Below are 19,392 nucleotides of genomic sequence, written 5' to 3'. Positions count from 1 at the left end.
AGGGACATGACTGGGGAGGTGAGGGGATCTGGGAGTGTCACAGTGACATCACTTATATCTATAGTAATAATACGGGGACATGACTGGGGCGGTGAGGGGATCTGGGAGCGTCACAGTGACATCACTTATATCTATAGTAATACAGGGACATGCCTGGGGAGGTGAGGGGATGCGGGAGCATCACAGTGACATCACTTATATCTATAGTGATAATACAGGTACATGACTGGGGAGGTGAGGGGATCTGGGAGTGTCACTGTGACATCACTTATATCTATAGTGATAATACAGGGACATGACTGGGGAGGTGAGGGGATCTGGCAGTATTTATAGTGATATTGATGCCTTCCCCATTTTGCAGGATTGCACAGTAGTGAAGAAGACATTCAATGAGTGTGAGACACCCAGCAGCCGTCCCTGTTTGTCAGAAGGACTAAGCAGAACCCAGAGCCCCATTACGGTGCCTCCACCTCACTCACTGATACATGAGAGACACAGTGACCAGAAGATCCTGGAACTCACCAACAAGATCATTCAGCTGCTGACTGGAGAGGTGAATGCTGGGAATGGGACATTATACAGTAACACCAGGGCATGTGTCTGGGTGATGACTAGAGAGGTGACTGCCGGGAATGGGGCATTACACAGTAACGCCAGGGCACGTGTCTGGGTGATGACTGGAGAGGTGACTGCTGGGTATGGAACATTATACAGTAACACCAGGGGGTGTGTCTGGGTGATGACTGGAAAGGTAACTGCTGGTAATGGGGCATTATACAGTAACACCAGGGGACGTGTCTGGGCGTTGACTGGAGAGGTGACTGCTGGGAATGGAACATTATACAGTAACACCAAGGGACATGTCTGGTTGATGACTGGAGAGGTGACTTCTTGGAATTGGATATTATACAGTAACACCAGGGGACATGTCTGGGCGTTGACTGGAGACGTGACTGCTGGGAATGGGACATTATACAGTAACATCGGGGAATGTGTCTGGGTGATAACTGGAGAGGTGCCTGTTGGGAATTGCACATTATACAGAAACACCAAGGGATGTGTCTGGGTGATGACTGGAGAGGTGACTGCTGGGAATGGGGCATTATACAGTAACACCAGGGGATGTGTCTGGGTTATGACTGGAGAGGTGACTGCTGGGAATGGGGCATTATACAGTAACACCAGGGGATATGTCTGGGTGATGACTGGAGAGGTGACTGCTGGGAATGGGGCATTATACAGTAACACCAGGGGATGTGTCCGGGTGATGACTGGAGAGGTGACTGCTGGGAATGGGGCATTATACAGTAACACCAGGGGATGTGTCCGGGTGATGACTGGAGAGGTGGCTGCTGGGAATGGGGCATTATACAGTAACACAGGGGATGTGTCTGGGTGATAACTGGAGAGGTGACTGCTGGGAATGGGACATTATACAGTAACACCGGGGGACGTGTCTGGTTGATGATTGGAGAGGTGACTGCTGGGAATGGGACATTATACAGTAACACCGGGGGACGTGTCTGGTTGATGATTGGAGAGGTGACTGCTGGGAATGGGACATTATACAGTAACACCAGGGGATGTGTCTGGGTGATGACTGGAGAGGGGACTGCTGGGAATAGGACATTATACAGTAACACCAGGGGATGTGTCTGGGTGATGACTGGAGAGGTGACTGCCGGGAATGGGACATTATACAGTAACACCAGGGGATGTGTATGGGTGATGGCTGGAGAGGTGACTGCTGGGAATGGGGCATTATACAGTAACACCAGGGGATGTGTCTGGGTGATGACTGGAGAGGTGACTGCTGGGAATGGGGCATTATACAGTATCACCAGGGGATGTGTCTGGGTGATGACTGGAGAGGTCACTGCTGGGAATGGGACATTATACAGTAACACCAGGGGATGTGTCTGGGTGATGGCTGGAGAGGTGACTGCTGGGAATGGGGCATTATACAGTAACACCAGGGGATGTGTCTGGGTGATGGCTGGAGAGGTGACTGCTGGGAATGGGGCATTATACAGTAACACCAGGGGATGTGTCCGGGTGATGACTGGAGAGGTGACTGCTGGGAATGGGACATTATACAGTAACACCAGGGGACGTGTCTGGGTGATGACTGGAGAGGTGACTGCTGGGAATGAGACATTATACAGTAACACCGGGGGACGTGTGTGGGTGATGACTGTATCACTGTGTGTGTCAGGTGTCTATAAGGTGTCAGGTTGTCACTGTCTATGTCTCCATGCAGGAGGGGGAGTATATAGAGGAACGCAGAGGTCAGTACAAGGACGTGATGATGGAGAATCACTGGCCCCTCACATCACTGGGTAAGAGGAGACTGTCATGTATTGTACAGGGGAGAGCAGGTATGGGGGCCCCCTATATACACACATCATCTGATAATCACTTATATACACTGTACTCAGTCACTGTGTGTCTCCTACAGATGGGCCCAGTAACAGAGATACCCCAGAGAGATGTCCCCGTCCTCTGTATTCCCAGGATTGTACAGAGGAGAATCACAGGATCCCACAGGAGGATCAGGTAGGTGGGATTTAGGGTCTCACCCATACACCAAAGTGACTGTAACTACATGATCTGTAGAGGAGCTGTGTCTTATACACTGATATTATATTGTTTCACCTCAGTTTAATCTGACTGTATGCAAATGTCATTAGAGTGTTTGTTTGTTTGTTTGTTTGTTTTTTAGGCACAACGTCTGTCTGATATTAAAACAGAAGGTACAGAGGTAGAAGAAGAGACGTATGTGACTGATATAAAGGCAGAAGATATAGAGGGAGAAGAAGAGACGTATGTGACTGATATAAAGGCAGAAGATATAGAGGGAGAAGAAGAGACGTATGTGACTGATATAAAGGCAGAAGATATAGAGGAAGAAGAAGAGACGTATGTGACTGATATAAAGGCAGAAGATATAGAGGAAGAAGAAGAGACGTATGTGTCTGATATAAAGGCAGAAGATATAGAGGGAGAAGAAGAGACGTATGTGACTGATATAAAGGCAGAAGATATAGAGAGAGAAGAAGAGACGTATGTGACTGATATAAAGGCAGAAGATATAGAGGGAGAAGAAGAGACGTATGTGACTGATATAAAGGCAGAAGATATAGAGGGAGAAGAAGAGACGTATGTGACTGATATAAAGGCAGAAGATATAGCGGGAGAAGAAGAGACGTATGTGACTGATATAAAGGCAGAAGATATAGAGGGAGAAGAAGAGGCGTATGTGACTGATATAAAGGCAGAAGATACAGAGGGAGAAGAAGAGACGTATGTGACTGATATAAAGGTAGAAGATACAGAGGGAGAAGAAGAGACATATGAGACTGATATAAAGGCAGAAGATATAGAGGGAGAAGAAGAGACGTATGTGACTGATATGAAGGCAGAAGATATAGAGGGAGAAGAAGAGACGTATGTGACTGATATAAAGGCAGAAGATATAGAGGGAGAAGAAGAGACATATGTGAATGATATAAAGGCAGAAGATATAGAGGGAGAAGAAGAGACGTATGTGACTGATATACAGGCAGAAGATATAGAGGGAGAAGAAGAGACGTATGTGACTGATATAAAGACAGAAGATACAGAGGTAGAAGAAGAGACGTATGTGACTGTTATAAAGGCAGAAGATATAGAGGGAAAAGAAGAGACGTATGTGACTGATATAAAGGCAGAAGATATAGAGGGAGAAGAAGAGATGTATGTGACTGATATTAAGGCAGAAGATCTAGAGGAAGAAGAAGAGACGTATGTGACTGATACAAAGGCAGAAGATACAGAGGGAGAAGAAGAGACGTATGTGACTGATATAAAGACAGAAGATATAGAGGGAGAAGAAGAGACGTATGTGACTGATATAAAGACAGAAGATATAGAGGGAGAAGAAGAGACGTATGTGAGGGGTGATCAGCAGTGTAAGGAGGAGGAGATCCCTACAGATATCAGCACAGGTGAGTAATAAACACTTTTCTCTGACGTCCTAAGTGGATGCTGGGACTCCGTAAGGACCAAGGGAATAGCGGCTCCGCAGGAGACACGGCACAAAAAGTAAAAGCTTTAAGACTAGCTGGTGTGCACTTGCTCCTCCCCCTATGACCCTCCTCCAAGCCTCAGTTAGAATTTTGTGCCCGGCCGAGAAGGGTGCAATCTTGGTGGCTCTCCTGAGCTGCTTAGAGTAAAAGTTTAGACTTAGGTTTTTTTATTTTCAGTGAGTCCTGCTGGCAACAGGCTCACTGCATCGAGGGACTAAGGGGAGAAGAAGCGAACTCACCTGCGTGCAGAGTGGATTGGGCTTCTTAGGCTACTGGACATTAGCTCCAGAGGGATCGATCACAGGCCCAGCCATGGATGGGTCCCGGAGCCGCGCCGCCGGCCCCCTTACAGAGCCAGAAGACAGAAGAGGTCCAGAAATCAGCGGCAGAAGAAGTCCTATCTTCAGTAAAGGTAGCGCACAGCACTGCAGCTGTGCGTCATTGCTCTCAGCACACTTCACACTCCGGTCACTGAGGGTGCTGGGGGGGGGGGGCGCCCTGAGACGCAATATAAACACTTTTTTTGGCAAAATATACATCACATATAGCTCCTGGGCTATATGGATGTATTTAACTCCTGCCAGTTTTTCTGTAAAAAGCGGGAGAAAAGGCCGCCGAGAAGGGGGCGGAGCCTATCTCCTCAGCACACAAGCGCCATTTTCCCTCACAGCTCCGCTGGAAGGACGTCTCCCTGACTCTCCCCTGCAGTCCTGCACTACAGAAACAGGGTAAAAAAGAGAGGGGGGGGCACTAATTTGGCATATATAAACTACATAGCAGCTATAAGGGAGAAACACTTATATAAGGTTGTCCCTATACATATTATAGCGCTCTGGTGAGTGCTGGCAAACTCTCCCTCTGTCTCCCCAAAGGGCTAGTGGGGTCCTGTCCTCTATCAGAGCATTCCCTGTGTGTGTGCTGTGTGTCGGTACGTGTGTGTCGACATGTATGAGGAGGAAAATGGTGTGGAGGCGGAGCAATTGCCGGTAATAGTGATGTCACCCCTTAGGGAGTCGACACCTGACTGGATGGTCTTATTTAAGGAATTACGTGATAGCGTCAGCACTTTGCAAAAGACTGTTGACGACATGAGACAGCCGGCAAATCAATTAGTGCCTGTTCAGGCGTCTCAAACACCGTCAGGGTCTCTAAAGCGCCCGTTACCTCAGTCGGTCAACACAGACACGGACACTGACTTCAGTGTCGACGGTGAAGAAACAAACGTATTTTCCAGTAGGGCCACACGTTACATGATCACGGCAATGAAGGAGGTTTTGAGTATTTCTGATACTACAAGTACCACAAAAAGGGGTATTATGTAGGGTGTGAAAAAACTACCTGTAGTTTTTCCTGAATCAGATGAATTAAATGAGGTGTGTGATGAAGCGTGGGTTTCCCCCGATAAAAAACTGCTAATTTCTAAAAAATTATTGGCATTATACCCTTTCCCGCCAGAGGTTAGGGCGCGCTGGGAAACGCCCCCTAGGGTAGATAAAGCGCTCACACGCTTATCAAAACAAGTGGCGTTACCGTCTCCTGATACGGCCGCCCTCAAGGAACCAGCTGATAGAAAGCTGGAAAATATCCTGAAAAGTATATACACACATACTGGTGTTATACTGCGACCAGCAATCGCCTCAGCCTGGATGTGCAGTGCTGGGGTGGCTTGGTCGGAGTCCCTGACTGAAAATATTGATACCCTGGACAGGGACAATATATTATTGACTATAGAGCATTTAAAAGATGCATTTCTATATATGCGAGATGCACAGAGGGATATTTGCACTCTGGCATCAAGAGTAAGTGCGCTGTCCATTTCTGCCAGAAGAAGTTTATGGACACGACAATGGTCAGGTGATGCGGATTCCAAACGGCACATGGAAGTATTGCCGTATAAAGGAGAGGAGTTATTTGGGGTCGGTCTATCGGACCTGGTGGCCACGGCAACAGCTGGGAAATCCACCTTTTTACCCCAGGTCACCTCTCAGCAGAAAAAGACACCGTCTTTTCAACCTCAGTCCTTTCGTCCCCATAAGGGCAAGCGGGCAAAAGGCCACTCATATCTGCCCCGGGGTAGAGGAAGGGGGAAAAGACTGCAGCAGGCAGCCTCTTACCAGGAACAGAAGCCCTCCCCCGCTTCTGCCAAATCCTCAGCATGACGCTGGGGCCTTACAAGCGGACTCAGGTACGGTGGGGGGTCGTCTCAAGAGTTTCAGCGCGCAGTGGGCTCACTCGCAAGTGGACCCCTGGATCCTGCAGGTAGTATCTCAGGGGTACAGATTGGAATTCGAGACATCTCCCCCTCGCCGGTTCCTGAAGTCTGCTTTACCAACGTCTCCCTCCGACAGGGAGGCGGTATTGGAAGCCATTCACAAGCTGTATTCCCAGCAGGTGATAATCAAAGTACCCCTCCTACAACAGGGAAAGGGGTATTATTCCACACTGTTTGTGGTACCGAAGCCGGACGGCTCGGTGAGACCTATTCTAAATCTAAAGTTCTTGAAAACTTACATACAAAGGTTCAAATTCAAAATGGAGTCACTCAGAGCAGTGATAGCGAACCTGGAATAAGGGGACTATATGGTGTCTCTGGACATCAAGGATGCTTACCTCCATGTCCCAATTTGCCCTTCTCACCAAGGGTACATCAGGTTCGTGGTACAGAACTGTCACTATCAGTGTCAAACGCTGCCGTTTGGATTGTCCACGGCACCCCGGGTCTTTACCAAGGTAATGGCCGAAATTATGATTCTTCTTCAAAGAAAAGGCGTCTTAATTATCCCTTACTTGGACGATCTCCTGATAAGGGCAAGGTCCAGAGAACAGTTAGAGGTCGGAGTAGCACTATCTCAAGTAGTACTACGACAGCACGGGTGGATTCTAAATATTCCAAAATCGCAGCTGAGTCCGACGACACGTCTGCTGTTCCTAGGGATGATTCTGGACACAGTCCAGAAAAAAGTGTTTCTCCCGGAGGAGAAAGCCAGGGAGTTATCCGAGCTAGTCAGGAACCTCCTAAAACCAGGCCAAGTGTCAGTGCATCAATGCACAAGGGTACTGGGAAAAATGGTGGCTTCTTACGAAGCGATTCCATTCGGCAGATTCCACTCAAGAACTTTTCAGTGGGATCTGCTGGACAAATGATCCGGATCGCATTTTCAGATGCATCAGCGTATAACCCTGTCTCCAAGGACAAGGGTGTCTCTTCTGTGGTGGTTGCAGAGTGTTCATCTTCTAGAGGGCCGCAGATTTGGCATTCAGGACTGGGTCCTGGTGACCACGGATGCCAGCCTTCGAGGCTGGGGAGCAGTCACACAGGGAAGAAATTTCCAGGGAGTGTGGTCAAGCCTAGAGACTTCATTTCACATAAATATACTGGAGCTAAGGGCAATTTACAATGCTCTAAGCCTAGCAAGTCCTCTGCTTCAAGGTCAGCCGGTGTTGATCCAGTCGGACAACATCACGGCAGTCGCCCACATAAACAGACAGGGCGGCACAAGAAGCAGGAGGACAATGGCGGAAGCTGCAAGGATTCTTCGCTGGGCGGAAAATCATGTGATAGCACTGTCAGCAGTAGTCATTCCGGGAGTGGACAACTGGGAAGCAGACTTCCTCAGCAGGCACGACCTCCACCCGGGAGAGTGGGGACTTCATCCGGAAGTCTTCCACATGTTTGTGAACCGTTGGGAAAAACCAAAGGTGGACATGATGGCGTCCCGCCTCAACAAAAAACTAGACAGGTATTGCGCCAGGTCAAGGGACCCTCAGGCAATAGCTGTGGACGCTCTGGTAACACCTTGGGTGTTCCAGTCAGTGTATGTGTTCCCTCCTCTGCCTCTCATACCCAAGGTACTGAGAATTATAAGACGGAGAGGAGTAAGAACTATACTCGTGGCTCTGGATTGACCAAGAAGGACTTGGTACCCGGAACTTCAAGAGATGCTCACAGAGGACCCATGGCCTCTGCCACTAAGAAGGGACCTGCTTCAGCAAGGACCCTGTCTGTTCCAAGACTTACCGCGGCTGCGTTTGACGGCATGGCGATTGAACGCCGGATCCTGAAGGAAAAAGGCATTCCGGAGGAAGTCATCCCTACCCTGATCAAAGCCAGGAAGGAGGTTACCGCACAACATTATCACCGTATTTGGCGAAAATATGTTGCGTGGTGTGAGGCCAGGAGGGCCCCGACGGAGGAATTTCAACTGGGTCGATTCCTGCATTTCCTGCAAACAGGAGTATCTATGGGCCTCAAATTGGGGTCCATTAAGGTTCAAATTTCGTCCCTGTCAATTTTCTTCCAGAAAGAATTGGCTTCAGTTCCTGAAGTCCAGACGTTTGTCAAGGGAGTACTGCATATACAGCCCCCCTTTGTGCCTCCAGTGGCACCGTGGGATCTCAATGTAGTTCTGGGATTCCTCAAATCACATTGGTTTGAACCGCTCAAATCGGTGGATTTAAAATATCTCACATGGAAAGTGACCATGCTGTTGGCCCTGGCCTCGGCCAGGCGAGTGTCAGAATTGGCGGCTTTATCTTACAAAAGCCCATATCTGATTTTCCATTCGGACAGGGCAGAACTGCGGACCCGTCCCCAGTTTCTCCCTAAGGTGGTGTCAGCGTTTCACCTGAACCAACTTATTGTGGTGCCTGCGGCTACTAGGGACTTGGAGGACTCCAAGTTACTGGACGTTGTCAGGGCCCTGAAAATATATGTTTCCAGGATGGCTGGAGTCAGGAAAACTGACTCGCTGTTTATCCTGTATGCACCCAACAAGCTGGGTGCTCCTGCTTCTAAGCAGACGATTGCGCGTTGGATTTGTAGTACAATTCAGCTTGCACATTCTGTGGCAGGCCTGCCACAGCCAAAATCTGTGAATGCCCATTCCACAAGGAAGGTGGGCTCATCTTGGGCGGCTGCCCGAGGGGTCTCGGCTTTACAACTTTGCCGAGCTGCTACTTGGTCAGGGGTAAACACGTTTGCAAAATTCTACAAATTTGATACCCTGGCTGAGGAGGACCTGGAGTTCTCTCATTCGGTGCTGCAGAGTCATCCGCACTCTCCCGCCCGTTTGGGAGCTTTGGTATAATCCCCATGGTCCTGACGGAGTCCCCAGCATCCACTTAGGACGTCAGAGAAAATAAGAATTTACTTACCGATAATTCTATTTCTCGTAGTCCGTAGTGGATGCTGGGCGCCCATCCCAAGTGCGGATTGTCTGCAATACTTGTACATAGTTATTGTTACAAAATTCGGGTTGTTATTGTTGTGAGCCATCTTTTCAGAGGCTCCTCTGTTATCATGCTGTTAACTGGGTTCAGATCACAGGTTGTACAGTGTGATTGGTGTGGCTGGTATGAGTCTTACCCGGGATTCAAAATCCTTCCTTATTGTGTACGCTCGTCCGGGCACAGTATCCTAACTGAGGCTTGGAGGAGGGTCATATGGGGAGGAGCCAGTGCACACCACCTAGTCCTAAAGCTTTTATTTTTGTGCCCTGTCTCCTGCGGAGCCGCTAATCCCCATGGTCCTGACGGAGTCCCCAGCATCCACTACGGACTACGAGAAATAGAATTATCGGTAAGTAAATTCTTATTTTTTCCCTCATCTGAGGAATTAAATGAAGTGTGTGAAGAAGCGTGGGCTTCGCCTTATAAAAAATTGGTAATTTCTAAAAGGTTACTAATGACGTACCCTTTCCCGCCAGAGCATAGGTCACGTTGGAAAACACCCCCTAGGGTGGATAAAGCGCTCACACGCTTGTCAAAAAAGGTGGCACTACCGTCTCCGGATACGGCCGCCCTAAAGGAGCCTGCTGATAGGAAGCAGGAGGCGATCCTGAAGTCTGTATATACACACTCAGGTATTATATTGCGACCAGTGATTGCGTCAGCATGGATGTGCAGTGCTGCAGCTGCATGGTCAGATTCCCTGTCGGAAAATATTGATACCTTAGACAGGGACACTATATTGCTAACCGTAGAGCATATAAAAGACGCAGTCTTATACATGAGAGATGCACAGGGGGATATTTGCCGGCTGGCATCTAAAATAAGTGCAATGTCCATTTCTGCCAGGATGGGTTTATGGACCCAGCAGTGGACAGGTGCAGGGGTGTATCTTCCTATTGGCCAGGATGGCACTCGCCAGGGGCGCCAGACGAGGAGGGGCGCAGTCCAGAGGTGCCACCCGCGGGCAGTAGATAGATTCACTTTTAGAGGCAGCAGCTATCCCCCCACCCGTGTAGTTCCTCACCACCAGGGATGCCCAGTAATGATCACGGCATGCAGCAGCGGCTGCTGGGGGGTGTGGTGCTGGACCCCGGCGCCAATTACAGTGGCTGCTGCTGCTGCATTCTTTGATCATTAATGGGCATCTCTGCTGTTGAGGAACTACACGGGCTTGGGGAGATAGCTGTTGCCTTTAAAAGTGAATCTACCTAAAAGTGCTGCCTTTATTAGTAAAATCACCATGGGGGCATATGTGTGTCTGGCACTGTGGGGGCATATGTGTTTCTGGCACTGTGGGGGCATACGTGTGTCTGACACTGTGGGGGCATACGTGTATCTGGCACTGTGGGGGCATACGTGTATCTGGCACTGTGGGGGCATTTGAGTGTCCAGCCCTGTGGGGGCATTTGAGTGTCCGGCACTGTGGGGGCACACGAGTGTCTGGCATTATAGGTGCATACGAGTGTCTGGCTTGGTGGGGGCATGTGTATCTGGCACTGTGGGGGCATATGTGTATCTGGCACTATACTCAGAGGCATTATGTGTATCTGGCACTGCACTACTGGGGTCATTATGTGTAACTGACACTATACTGGGGGCACATTATGTGCATCTGACAGGTGATGCAGATTCAAAAAGGCACATGGAAGTTTTGCCTTACAAGGGTGAGGAGTTGTTCGGGGATGGTCTCTCTGACCTAGTTTCCACAGCGACAGCTGGGAAATCAGCATTTTTACCCCAGGTTCCCTCACAGCCAAAGAAAGCACCGTATTATCAGGTACAGTCCTTTTGGCCCCATAAGGGCAAGCGGGTTAAGGGCGCGTCCTTTCTGCCCAAAGGCAGAGGTAGGGGGAAAAAGCTGCAACATACAGTTCCCAAGAGCAAAAGTCCTCCCCCGCTTCCGCCATGTCCGCCGCATGACGCTGGGGCTCCACAGGCGGAGCCAGGTGCGGTGGGGGCCCGTCTCAGAAACTTCAGCGATCAGTGGGCTCGCTCACAGGTGGATCCCTGGATCTTTCAAGTAGTATCTCTGGGGTACAAGCTGGAATTCGAGACGTCTCCCCCCCGACGTTTCTTAAAATCTGCCTTACCAACAACTCCCTCAGACAGGGAGGCTGTGTTAGAGGCAATACACAAGCTGTATTCCCAGCAGGTGATAGTCAAGGTGCCCCTCCTTCAACAAGGACGGGGTTACTATTCCACAATGTTTGTGGTACCAAAACCGGACGGTTTGGTGAGACCCATTTTAAATTTGAAATCCTTGAACACATATATAAAAAAATTCAAGTTCAAGATGGAATCGCTCAGGGCGGTTATTGCAAGCCTGGAAGAGGGGGATTACATGGTATCACTGGACATCAAGGATGCTTACCTGCATGTCCCCATTTACCATCCTCACCAGGAGTACCTCAGATTTGTGGTACAGGATTGTCATTACCAATTCCAGACGTTGCCGTTCGGTCGGTCCACGGCACCGAGGGTATTTACCAAGGTAATGGCCGAAATGATGATACTCCTTCGAAAAAAGGGAGTTTTAATTATCCCGTACTTGGACGATCTCCTGATAAGGGCGAGGTCCAGGGAGCAGTTGTTGATCGGGGTAGCACTATCTCAGGAAGTGCTACAACAGCACGGTTGGATTCTCAATATTCCAAAGTCACAGCTGGTACCTACGACACGTCTACTGTTCCTGGGGATGGTTCTGGACACGGACCAGAAAAAAGTGTTTCTCCCGGAGGAGAAAGCCAAGAAGCTGTCATCTCTAGTCAGAGGCCTCCTGAAACCAAGACAGGTGTCGGTGCATCACTGCACGCGAGTCCTGGGAAAGATGGTAGCTTCCTACGAAGCAATTCCATTCGGCAGGTTCCATGCAAGAACTTTTCAGTGGGACCTGTTGGACAAGTGGTCCGGATCGCATCTTCAGATGCATCAGTTGATAACCCTGTCTCCAAGGACCAGGGTGTCTCTGCTGTGGTGGCTGCAGAGTGCTCATCTTCTAGAGGGCCGCAGATTCGGCATACAGGACTGGATCCTGGTGACCACGGATGCCACCCTTCGAGGCTGGGGGGCAGTCACACAGGGAAAAAACTTCCAAGGGCTGTGGTCAAGTCAGGAGACTTCCCTACACATAAATATCCTGGAACTAAGGGCCATCTACAATGCCCTAAGTCAAGCAAGACCCCTGCTTCAGGACCAGCCGGTACTGATTCAGTCAGACAACATCACGGCGGTCGCCCATGTAAACCGACAGGGCGGCACGAGAAGCAGGATGGCGATGGCAGAAGCCACAAGGATTCTCCGTTGGGCGGAAAATCACGTGTTAGCACTGTCAGCAGTGTTCATTCCGGGAGTGGACAACTGGGAAGCAGACTTCCTCAGCAGGCACGACCTCCACCCGGGAGAGTGGGGACTTCATCCAGAAGTCTTCCAAATGATTGTAAATCGTTGGTAAAGGCCACAGGTGGACATGATGGCTTTACCGCCTCAACAAAAAGCTAAAAAGATATTGCGCCAGGTCAAGGGACCCTCAGGCGATAGCTGTGGATGCTCTAGTGACACCGTGGGTGTACCAGTCGGTTTATGTGTTCCCTCCTCTTCCTCTCATACCAAAGGTACTGAGAATAATATGAAGGAGAGGAGTAAGAACTATACTCGTGGTTCCGGATTGGCCAAGAAGAGCTTGGTACCCAGAACTGCAAGAGATGATATCAGAGGACCCTTGGCCTCTGCCGCTCAGACAGGACCTGCTGCAGCAGGGCCCTGTCTGTTCCAAGACTTACCGCGGCTGCATTTGACGGCATGGCGTTTGAACACCGGATCCTAAAGGAAAAAGGGCATTCCGGAGGAAGTCATTCCTACGCTGATTAAAGCTAGGAAGGATGTTACAGTAAAACATTATCACCGCATATGGCGAAAATATGTGGCTTGGTGTGAGGCCAGGAAGGCCCCAACGGAGGAATTTCACCTGGGTCGATTCCTGCACTTCTTACAGTCAGGGGTGACTATGGGCCTAAAATTGGGTTCCATTAAGGTCCAAATTTCGGCTCTGTCGATTTTCTTCCAGAAAGAACTGGCTTCACTGCCTGAAGTTCAGACTTTTGCTAAGGGAGTACTACATATTCAGCCCCCTTTTGTGCCCCCTGTGGCACCTTGGGATCTCAACGTGGTGTTGAGTTTTCTGAAGTCACATAGGTTCGAGCCACTTAAGACCGTGGATTTGAAATATCTCACGTGGAAAGTGGTCATGCTGTTGGCCTTGCCTCGGCCAGGCGTGTGTCAGAATTGGCGGCTTTGTCGTGTAAAAGCCCTTATCTGATTTTCCATATGGATAGGGCAGAATTGAGGACTCGTCCCCAGTTTCTCCCTAAGGTGGTATCTGCGTTTCACATGAACCAACTTATTGTGGTGCCTGCGGCTACTAGGGACTTGGAGGACTCCAAGTTACTGGACGTAGTCAGGGCCTTGAAAATATATGTTTCCAGGACGGCTGGAGTCAGGAAAACTGACTCGCTATTTATCCTGTATGCACCCAACAAGCTGGGTGCTCCTGCTTCGAAGCAGACTATTGCTCGCTGGATATGTAACACAATTCAGCTTGCGCATTCTGCGGCTGGACTGCCGCATCCTAAATCTGTAAAAGCCCATTCCACGAGGAAGGTGGGCTCTTCTTGGGCGGCTGCCCGAGGGGTCTCGGCTTTGCAACTTTGCCGAGCAGCTACTTGGTTGGGGTCAAATACGTTTGCAAGATTCTACAAGTTTGACACCCTGGCTGAGGAGGACCTAGAGTTCGCTCATTCGGTGCTGCAGAGTCATCCGCACTCTCCCGCCCGTTTGGGAGCTTTGGTATAATCCCCATGGTCCTTACGGAGTCCCAGCATCCACTTAGGACGTCAGAGAAAATAAGATTTTACTCACCGGTAAATCTATTTCTCGTAGTCCGTAGTGGATGCTGGGCGCCCATCCCAAGTGCGGATTGTCTGCAATACTTGTATATAGTTATTGTTAAACTAACGGGTTATTGTTGAGAAGCCATCTGTTGAGAGGCTTCGATGTTATCATACTGTTAACTGGGTATAGTATCACGAGTTGTACGGTGTGATTGGTGTGGCTGGTATGAGTCTTACCCGGAATTCAAAATCCTTCCTAAATTGTGTCAGCTCTTCCGGGCACAGTATCCTAACTGGGGTCTGGAGGAGGGTCATAGTGGGAGGAGCCAGTGCACACCAGTTAGTCCTAAAGCTTTCTTTAGTTTGTGCCCAGTCTCCTGCGGAGCCGCTAATCCCCATGGTCCTTACGGAGTCCCAGCATCCACTACGGACTACGAGAAATAGATTTACCGGTGAGTAAAATCTTATTTTTAATACCTACCGGTTACAGACCCAGTCTCTACAGCTACTGCTGGAAAATCGTAATTTTTACCTTATGTTCCCCCAAAACATAAGAAAACGCATCATCAAATGCAGTCCTTTCGGCCCAATAGATACCGAAGAGGAAGATGCTCTGCCTTCCTTGCTGCTAGATGCAGGGAAAGAGGTAAAAGAAACCCAGGCTTCTCTGCCTCCCAAGAACAGAAGTCCTCCCCGGCTTCTGCCAAGTCCACTGCATGATGCTGGGGTTTCCCTGCGGGAGTCCTGGCCGGTTGGGGCACGTCTCAAGCTCTTCAGCCAGGTCTGGGTTTGCTCGGGCCTAGAACCTTGGATTTTAAAAATTGTGTCAGAAGGGTACAAACTAGAATTTTAAGACGTTCCCCCTTGCCGATTTTTAAAATCAGCCTTGCCAGCTTCTCTGACCGGCAGAGAGGTAGTGTGCGACGCAATACAAAAATTGTGTCAGAACCAGGTCATTATCACGGTTCCCCTGCGCAACAGGGACAAGGCTTTTATTCCAGCTTATTCGTGGTTCCGAAGCCGGACGGCTCGGTCAGACCGATCCTCAACCTTAAAGACCTAAATTTCTTTCTGCAGAAATTCAAATTCAAGATGGAGTCTCTCAGAGCAGTGATCTCCAGTCTGGAGTAAGGGGACTTTATGGTCTCCTTAGACATAAAGGATGCCTACCTACATGTTCCCATTTATCCTCCTCATCAGGTCTTCCTGCGCTTTGCGGTTCAGGATTGTCATTACCAATTTCAGACGTTGCCGTTTGGGCTGTCCATGGCTCCGAGGATTTTCACCGAAGTGATGGCGGAGATGATGATTCTTCTTCGCATGCAAGGTGTCATGATTATCTCATACTTGGACGATCTCCTGATGAAAGCCAGATGCAGGGACAAGTTGTTACAGAACATTGCACTGTCCCTGAAGGTGTTGCAACAACATGGCTGGCTCCTCAACCTGCTGAAATCTCAGTTGATCCCTACGACCCGCCTGTCGTTTCTGGGGATGAATCTGGACACAGAACTACAGAGAGTTTTTCTTCCGGAAGAAAAAGCTCGGGAACAAATCTTAAAACCAACCAGAGTGTCAATACATCAATGCACTCGCTTGCTGGGAAAGATGGTGGCGCCCTACGAGGCCATTCAGTTTGGCAGATTCCATGCAAGAGTATTCCAGTGGGACCTGTTGGACAAGTGGTCCGGTTCCCACCTACACATGCAACGGACGATAGTCCTGTCCTCAAAGACAAGAATATCACTGCTGTGGTGGCTGCACAGTTCTCACCTCATCGAGGGACGCAGGTTCGGTATTCAGGATTGGATTCTAGTGACCACGGATGCAAGTCCCCGGGGTTGGGGTGCAAGGAAGATGGTCAAGTCAGGAGACTTGTCTCCACATAAACGTTCTGGAATTAAGGGCGATTTACAACGGCCTTCTACAAACGGAACGCCTTCTTCAAAGTCGACCCGTCCTCATCCAGTCGGAGAATGTAACAGCAGTAACTTACATCAACAGCCAGGGCGGAACAAAAAGCAGAGCAGCAATGGCAGAAGCCACAAGGATTCTCCGCTGGGTGGAGAAACATCTAAGCGCTCTGTCAGCTATCTTTATTCCAGGAGTGGACAACTGGAAAGCAGACTTCCTCAGCAGACACGATCTCCATCCAGGAGAGTGGGGACTTCATCCAGAAGTCTTCACAGAAGTGACAAGTCGCTGGGGTACTCCCCAAGTAGAGATGATGGCGTCTCGTCTCAACAAGAAACTCCAAAATTAGGGACCCTCAAGCCATAGCGGTGGACGTTCTGGTGACACCGTGGGTGTTTCAGTCGGTATGTGTTCCCTCCACTTCCTCTCATTCCGAGAGTGTTAAAAATTATAAGAAGAAGAAAGGTTCCGACGATCCTCATTGTTCCAGATTGGCCAAGGAGGGCTTGGTATCCCGATCTTCAGGATTTACGCATAGGAAATCCCTGGCTGCTTCCTCTACGAGAGGACCTGTTACAGCAGGGGCCGTGTCAGTATCAAGATTTACTGCGGCTACGTTTGATGGCATGACGGTTGAACGCCAGATTCTAGCCCAGAAGGGTATTCCCAGTGAAGTCATTCCCACTCTTATTCAGGCTAGAAAGGATGTTACTGCAAAACACTATCACCACATTTGGAGGAAATATATTTCCTGGTGCGAGTCCAAGAAGGCTCCTGCGGATATTTTTTAACTTGGACGTTTTCTCCACTTTTTACAAGCTGGAGTGGATGCGGGCCTTAAATTAGGATCCATTAAAGTACAGATTTCTGCATTGTCAGTTTTCTTTCAGAAACAATTGGCCTCACTTCCTGAGGTGCAAACGTTTGCAAAAGGGGTGTTACACATCCAACCTCCTTTTGTGCCTCCTGTGGCACCTTGGGACCTTAACGTGATGTTACAGTTCCTTCAATCTCACTGGTTTGAACCTTTTTCAAAAGGTGGATTTGAAATTCCTCACTTGGAAAGTGGTAATTTTATTGGCCTTGGCATCTGCACGGCGGGTGTCCGAATTGGCGGCCTAGTCTCACAAGAGCCCTTATTTGATCTTCCATGAAGATAGAGCAGAGTTGAGAACTCGTCAACAGTTTCTGCCGAAGGTGGTTTCTTCTTTTCATATAAACCAACCTAATGTCCGTCTCCCTCGGCACAGTTCCTATAACTGAGGTCTGGAGGAGGGGCATAGAGGGAGGAGCCAGTTCACGCCCTTATTAAAGTCTTAAAGTGTCCATTTCTCCTGCGGATCCTGTCTATACCCCATGGTTCTATTGAGGACCCCAGCATCCTCTACGGACTCAGAGAAAAGGTTTTACCGGCAGGTATTAAAATCCTATTATTTATTAGTGCGCAAGCAGGACAGCATTTTCTCTTCTTTGGTGTTTTATTATTACAACCATGTCACCTCTAGTAATCCCACACGAGCGTCCATGTCTCCTCCAGTAATCCCACACGAGCGTCCATGTCACCTCTAGTAGTACCACATGAGCGTCCATGTCACCTCTAGTAATCCCACACGAGCGTCCATGTCACCTCTAGTAATCCCACATGAGCGTCCATGTCACCTCTAGTAATCCCACACGAGCGTCCATGTCACCTCTAGTAATCCCACACGAGCGTCCATGTCTCCTCCAGTAATCCCACACGAGCGTCCATGTCACCTCTAGTAATCCCACATGAGCGTCCATGTCACCTCTAGTAATCCCACACGAGCGTCCATGTCACCTCTAGTAATCCCACACGAGCGTCCATGTCTCCTCCTGTAATCCCACACGAGCGTCCATGTCTCCTCCAGTAATCCCACACGAGCGTCCATGTCACCTCTAGTAATCCCACATGAGCGTCCATGTAACCTCTAGTAATCCCACATGAGCGTCCATGTCTCCTCCAGTAATCCCACATGATTGTCCGTGTCACCTCTTGTAATCCCACATGAGCGTCCATGTCACCTCTAGTAATCCCCCATGAGCATCAGTGTCACCTCCAGTAATCCCACATGAGCGTCCATGTCACCTCTAGTAATCCCACATGAGCATCAGTGTCACCTCTAGTAATCCCACATGAGCGTCCATGTCACCTCTAGGAATCCCACATGAGCGTCCATGTCGCCTCTAGTAATCCCACACGAGCATCAGTGTCACCTCTAGTAATCCCACATGAGCGTCCATGTCGCCTCTAGTAATCCCACATGAGCGTTCAGTGTTGATCAAGCTCCAGTCTAAGCATCCTATCTTTTTTTTTTTTATACACATAAAAGCAATGATTACAGGTAAAACATGTCAGTTATAGAATTATATATTGTATCCTGTAACACCCTGGGTCTTGTCTACTCATTTTATATTTCCATAATGTATTTTATTTCCAGCAGATGGACACACAAGCAGAAATATCTCAGAAGGACATCTAATGGTATCCCCGGATTGTGACATAAAAGTTAATGACAGTAGACAGGATTCTCCAGGAGATAACCCCATTACCCCAATTATACATCCAGCTCTATCAGCTGATCCCCCTGATCCTGGGGAATGTTCTCCTGATCACTCTGATATTGGTGCATCTGTTACAGCTCTGACAGTAGATACAGAGTTTCCCTGTTCTGTAGATGCCAAATGTTTTACACAGAACACAAAGCTTATTACCCATCATCCAGCTAAGGCAGGTGAGAGGCCACTGATATGTTCTGAATGTGGGAAATGTTTTGCATGCAACTCAAATCTTGCTACACATCAGAGAAGTCACTCAGGTGAGAAGCTGTTTTCCTGTTCTGAGTGTGGGAAATGTTTTGCATTTAAATCAGTTCTTGTTACACATCAGAGAAGTCACACAGGTGAGAAGCCGTTTTCCTGTTCTGAGTGTAGGAAATGTTTTCCACGGAAATCAGCTCTTGTTGCACATCAGAGAAGTCACTCAGGTGAGAAGCCGTTTTCCTGTTCTGAGTGTGGGAAATGTTTCGCATTTAAATCAGTTCTTGTTACACATCAGAGAAGTCACTCAGGTGAGAAGCTGTTTTCCTGTTCTGAGTGTGGGAAATGTTTCGCATTTAAATCAGTTCTTGTTAGACATCAGAGAAGTCACACAGGTGAGAAGCCGTATTCCTGTTCTGAGTGTGGGAAATGTTTTGCATTCAAATCACATTTTGATATTCATCAAAAAAACTCACACAGATGAGAAGCCGTATTCCTGTTCTGAGTGTAGGAAATGT

At 48.8% G+C, this 19,392-nt stretch overlaps 1 protein-coding gene across 1 annotated transcript; it reads left to right on the top strand.

Annotated features, from left to right (window-relative positions):
• Positions 1 to 295: 295 nt before the first annotated feature.
• LOC134994379 (oocyte zinc finger protein XlCOF29-like) lies at positions 296 to 19,358 on the top strand. The gene is made up of 4 exons (XM_063950976.1): positions 296 to 553; positions 2,261 to 2,339; positions 2,459 to 2,556; positions 19,257 to 19,358. The coding sequence occupies exons 1-4, from the start codon at positions 296 to 298 to the stop codon at positions 19,356 to 19,358; spliced, it is 537 nt and encodes a 178-aa protein (XP_063807046.1).
• Positions 19,359 to 19,392: the final 34 nt, after the last annotated feature.

The sequence above is a fragment of the Pseudophryne corroboree genome, unplaced genomic scaffold (genome assembly GCF_028390025.1).
Source record: "Pseudophryne corroboree isolate aPseCor3 unplaced genomic scaffold, aPseCor3.hap2 scaffold_1305, whole genome shotgun sequence".
Classification (NCBI taxonomy): Eukaryota; Metazoa; Chordata; class Amphibia; order Anura; family Myobatrachidae; genus Pseudophryne; species Pseudophryne corroboree.
The sequence above is the reverse complement of the archived record's forward strand: the minus strand, read 5'-3'. Positions and strand labels throughout refer to the sequence as shown.

Coding starts and splice junctions, on each gene's coding strand:
- LOC134994379 (XM_063950976.1), top strand. CDS start 296: ATGACTGGGGAGGTGAGGGGATCTGGCAGTATTTATAGTGATATTGAT. Junction 554..2,260: donor TTCAGCTGCTGACTGGAGAG/GTGAATGCTGGG, acceptor GTCTCCATGCAG/GAGGGGGAGTATATAGAGGA. Junction 2,557..19,256: donor GGATCCCACAGGAGGATCAG/GTAGGTGGGATT, acceptor GTTAGACATCAG/AGAAGTCACACAGGTGAGAA.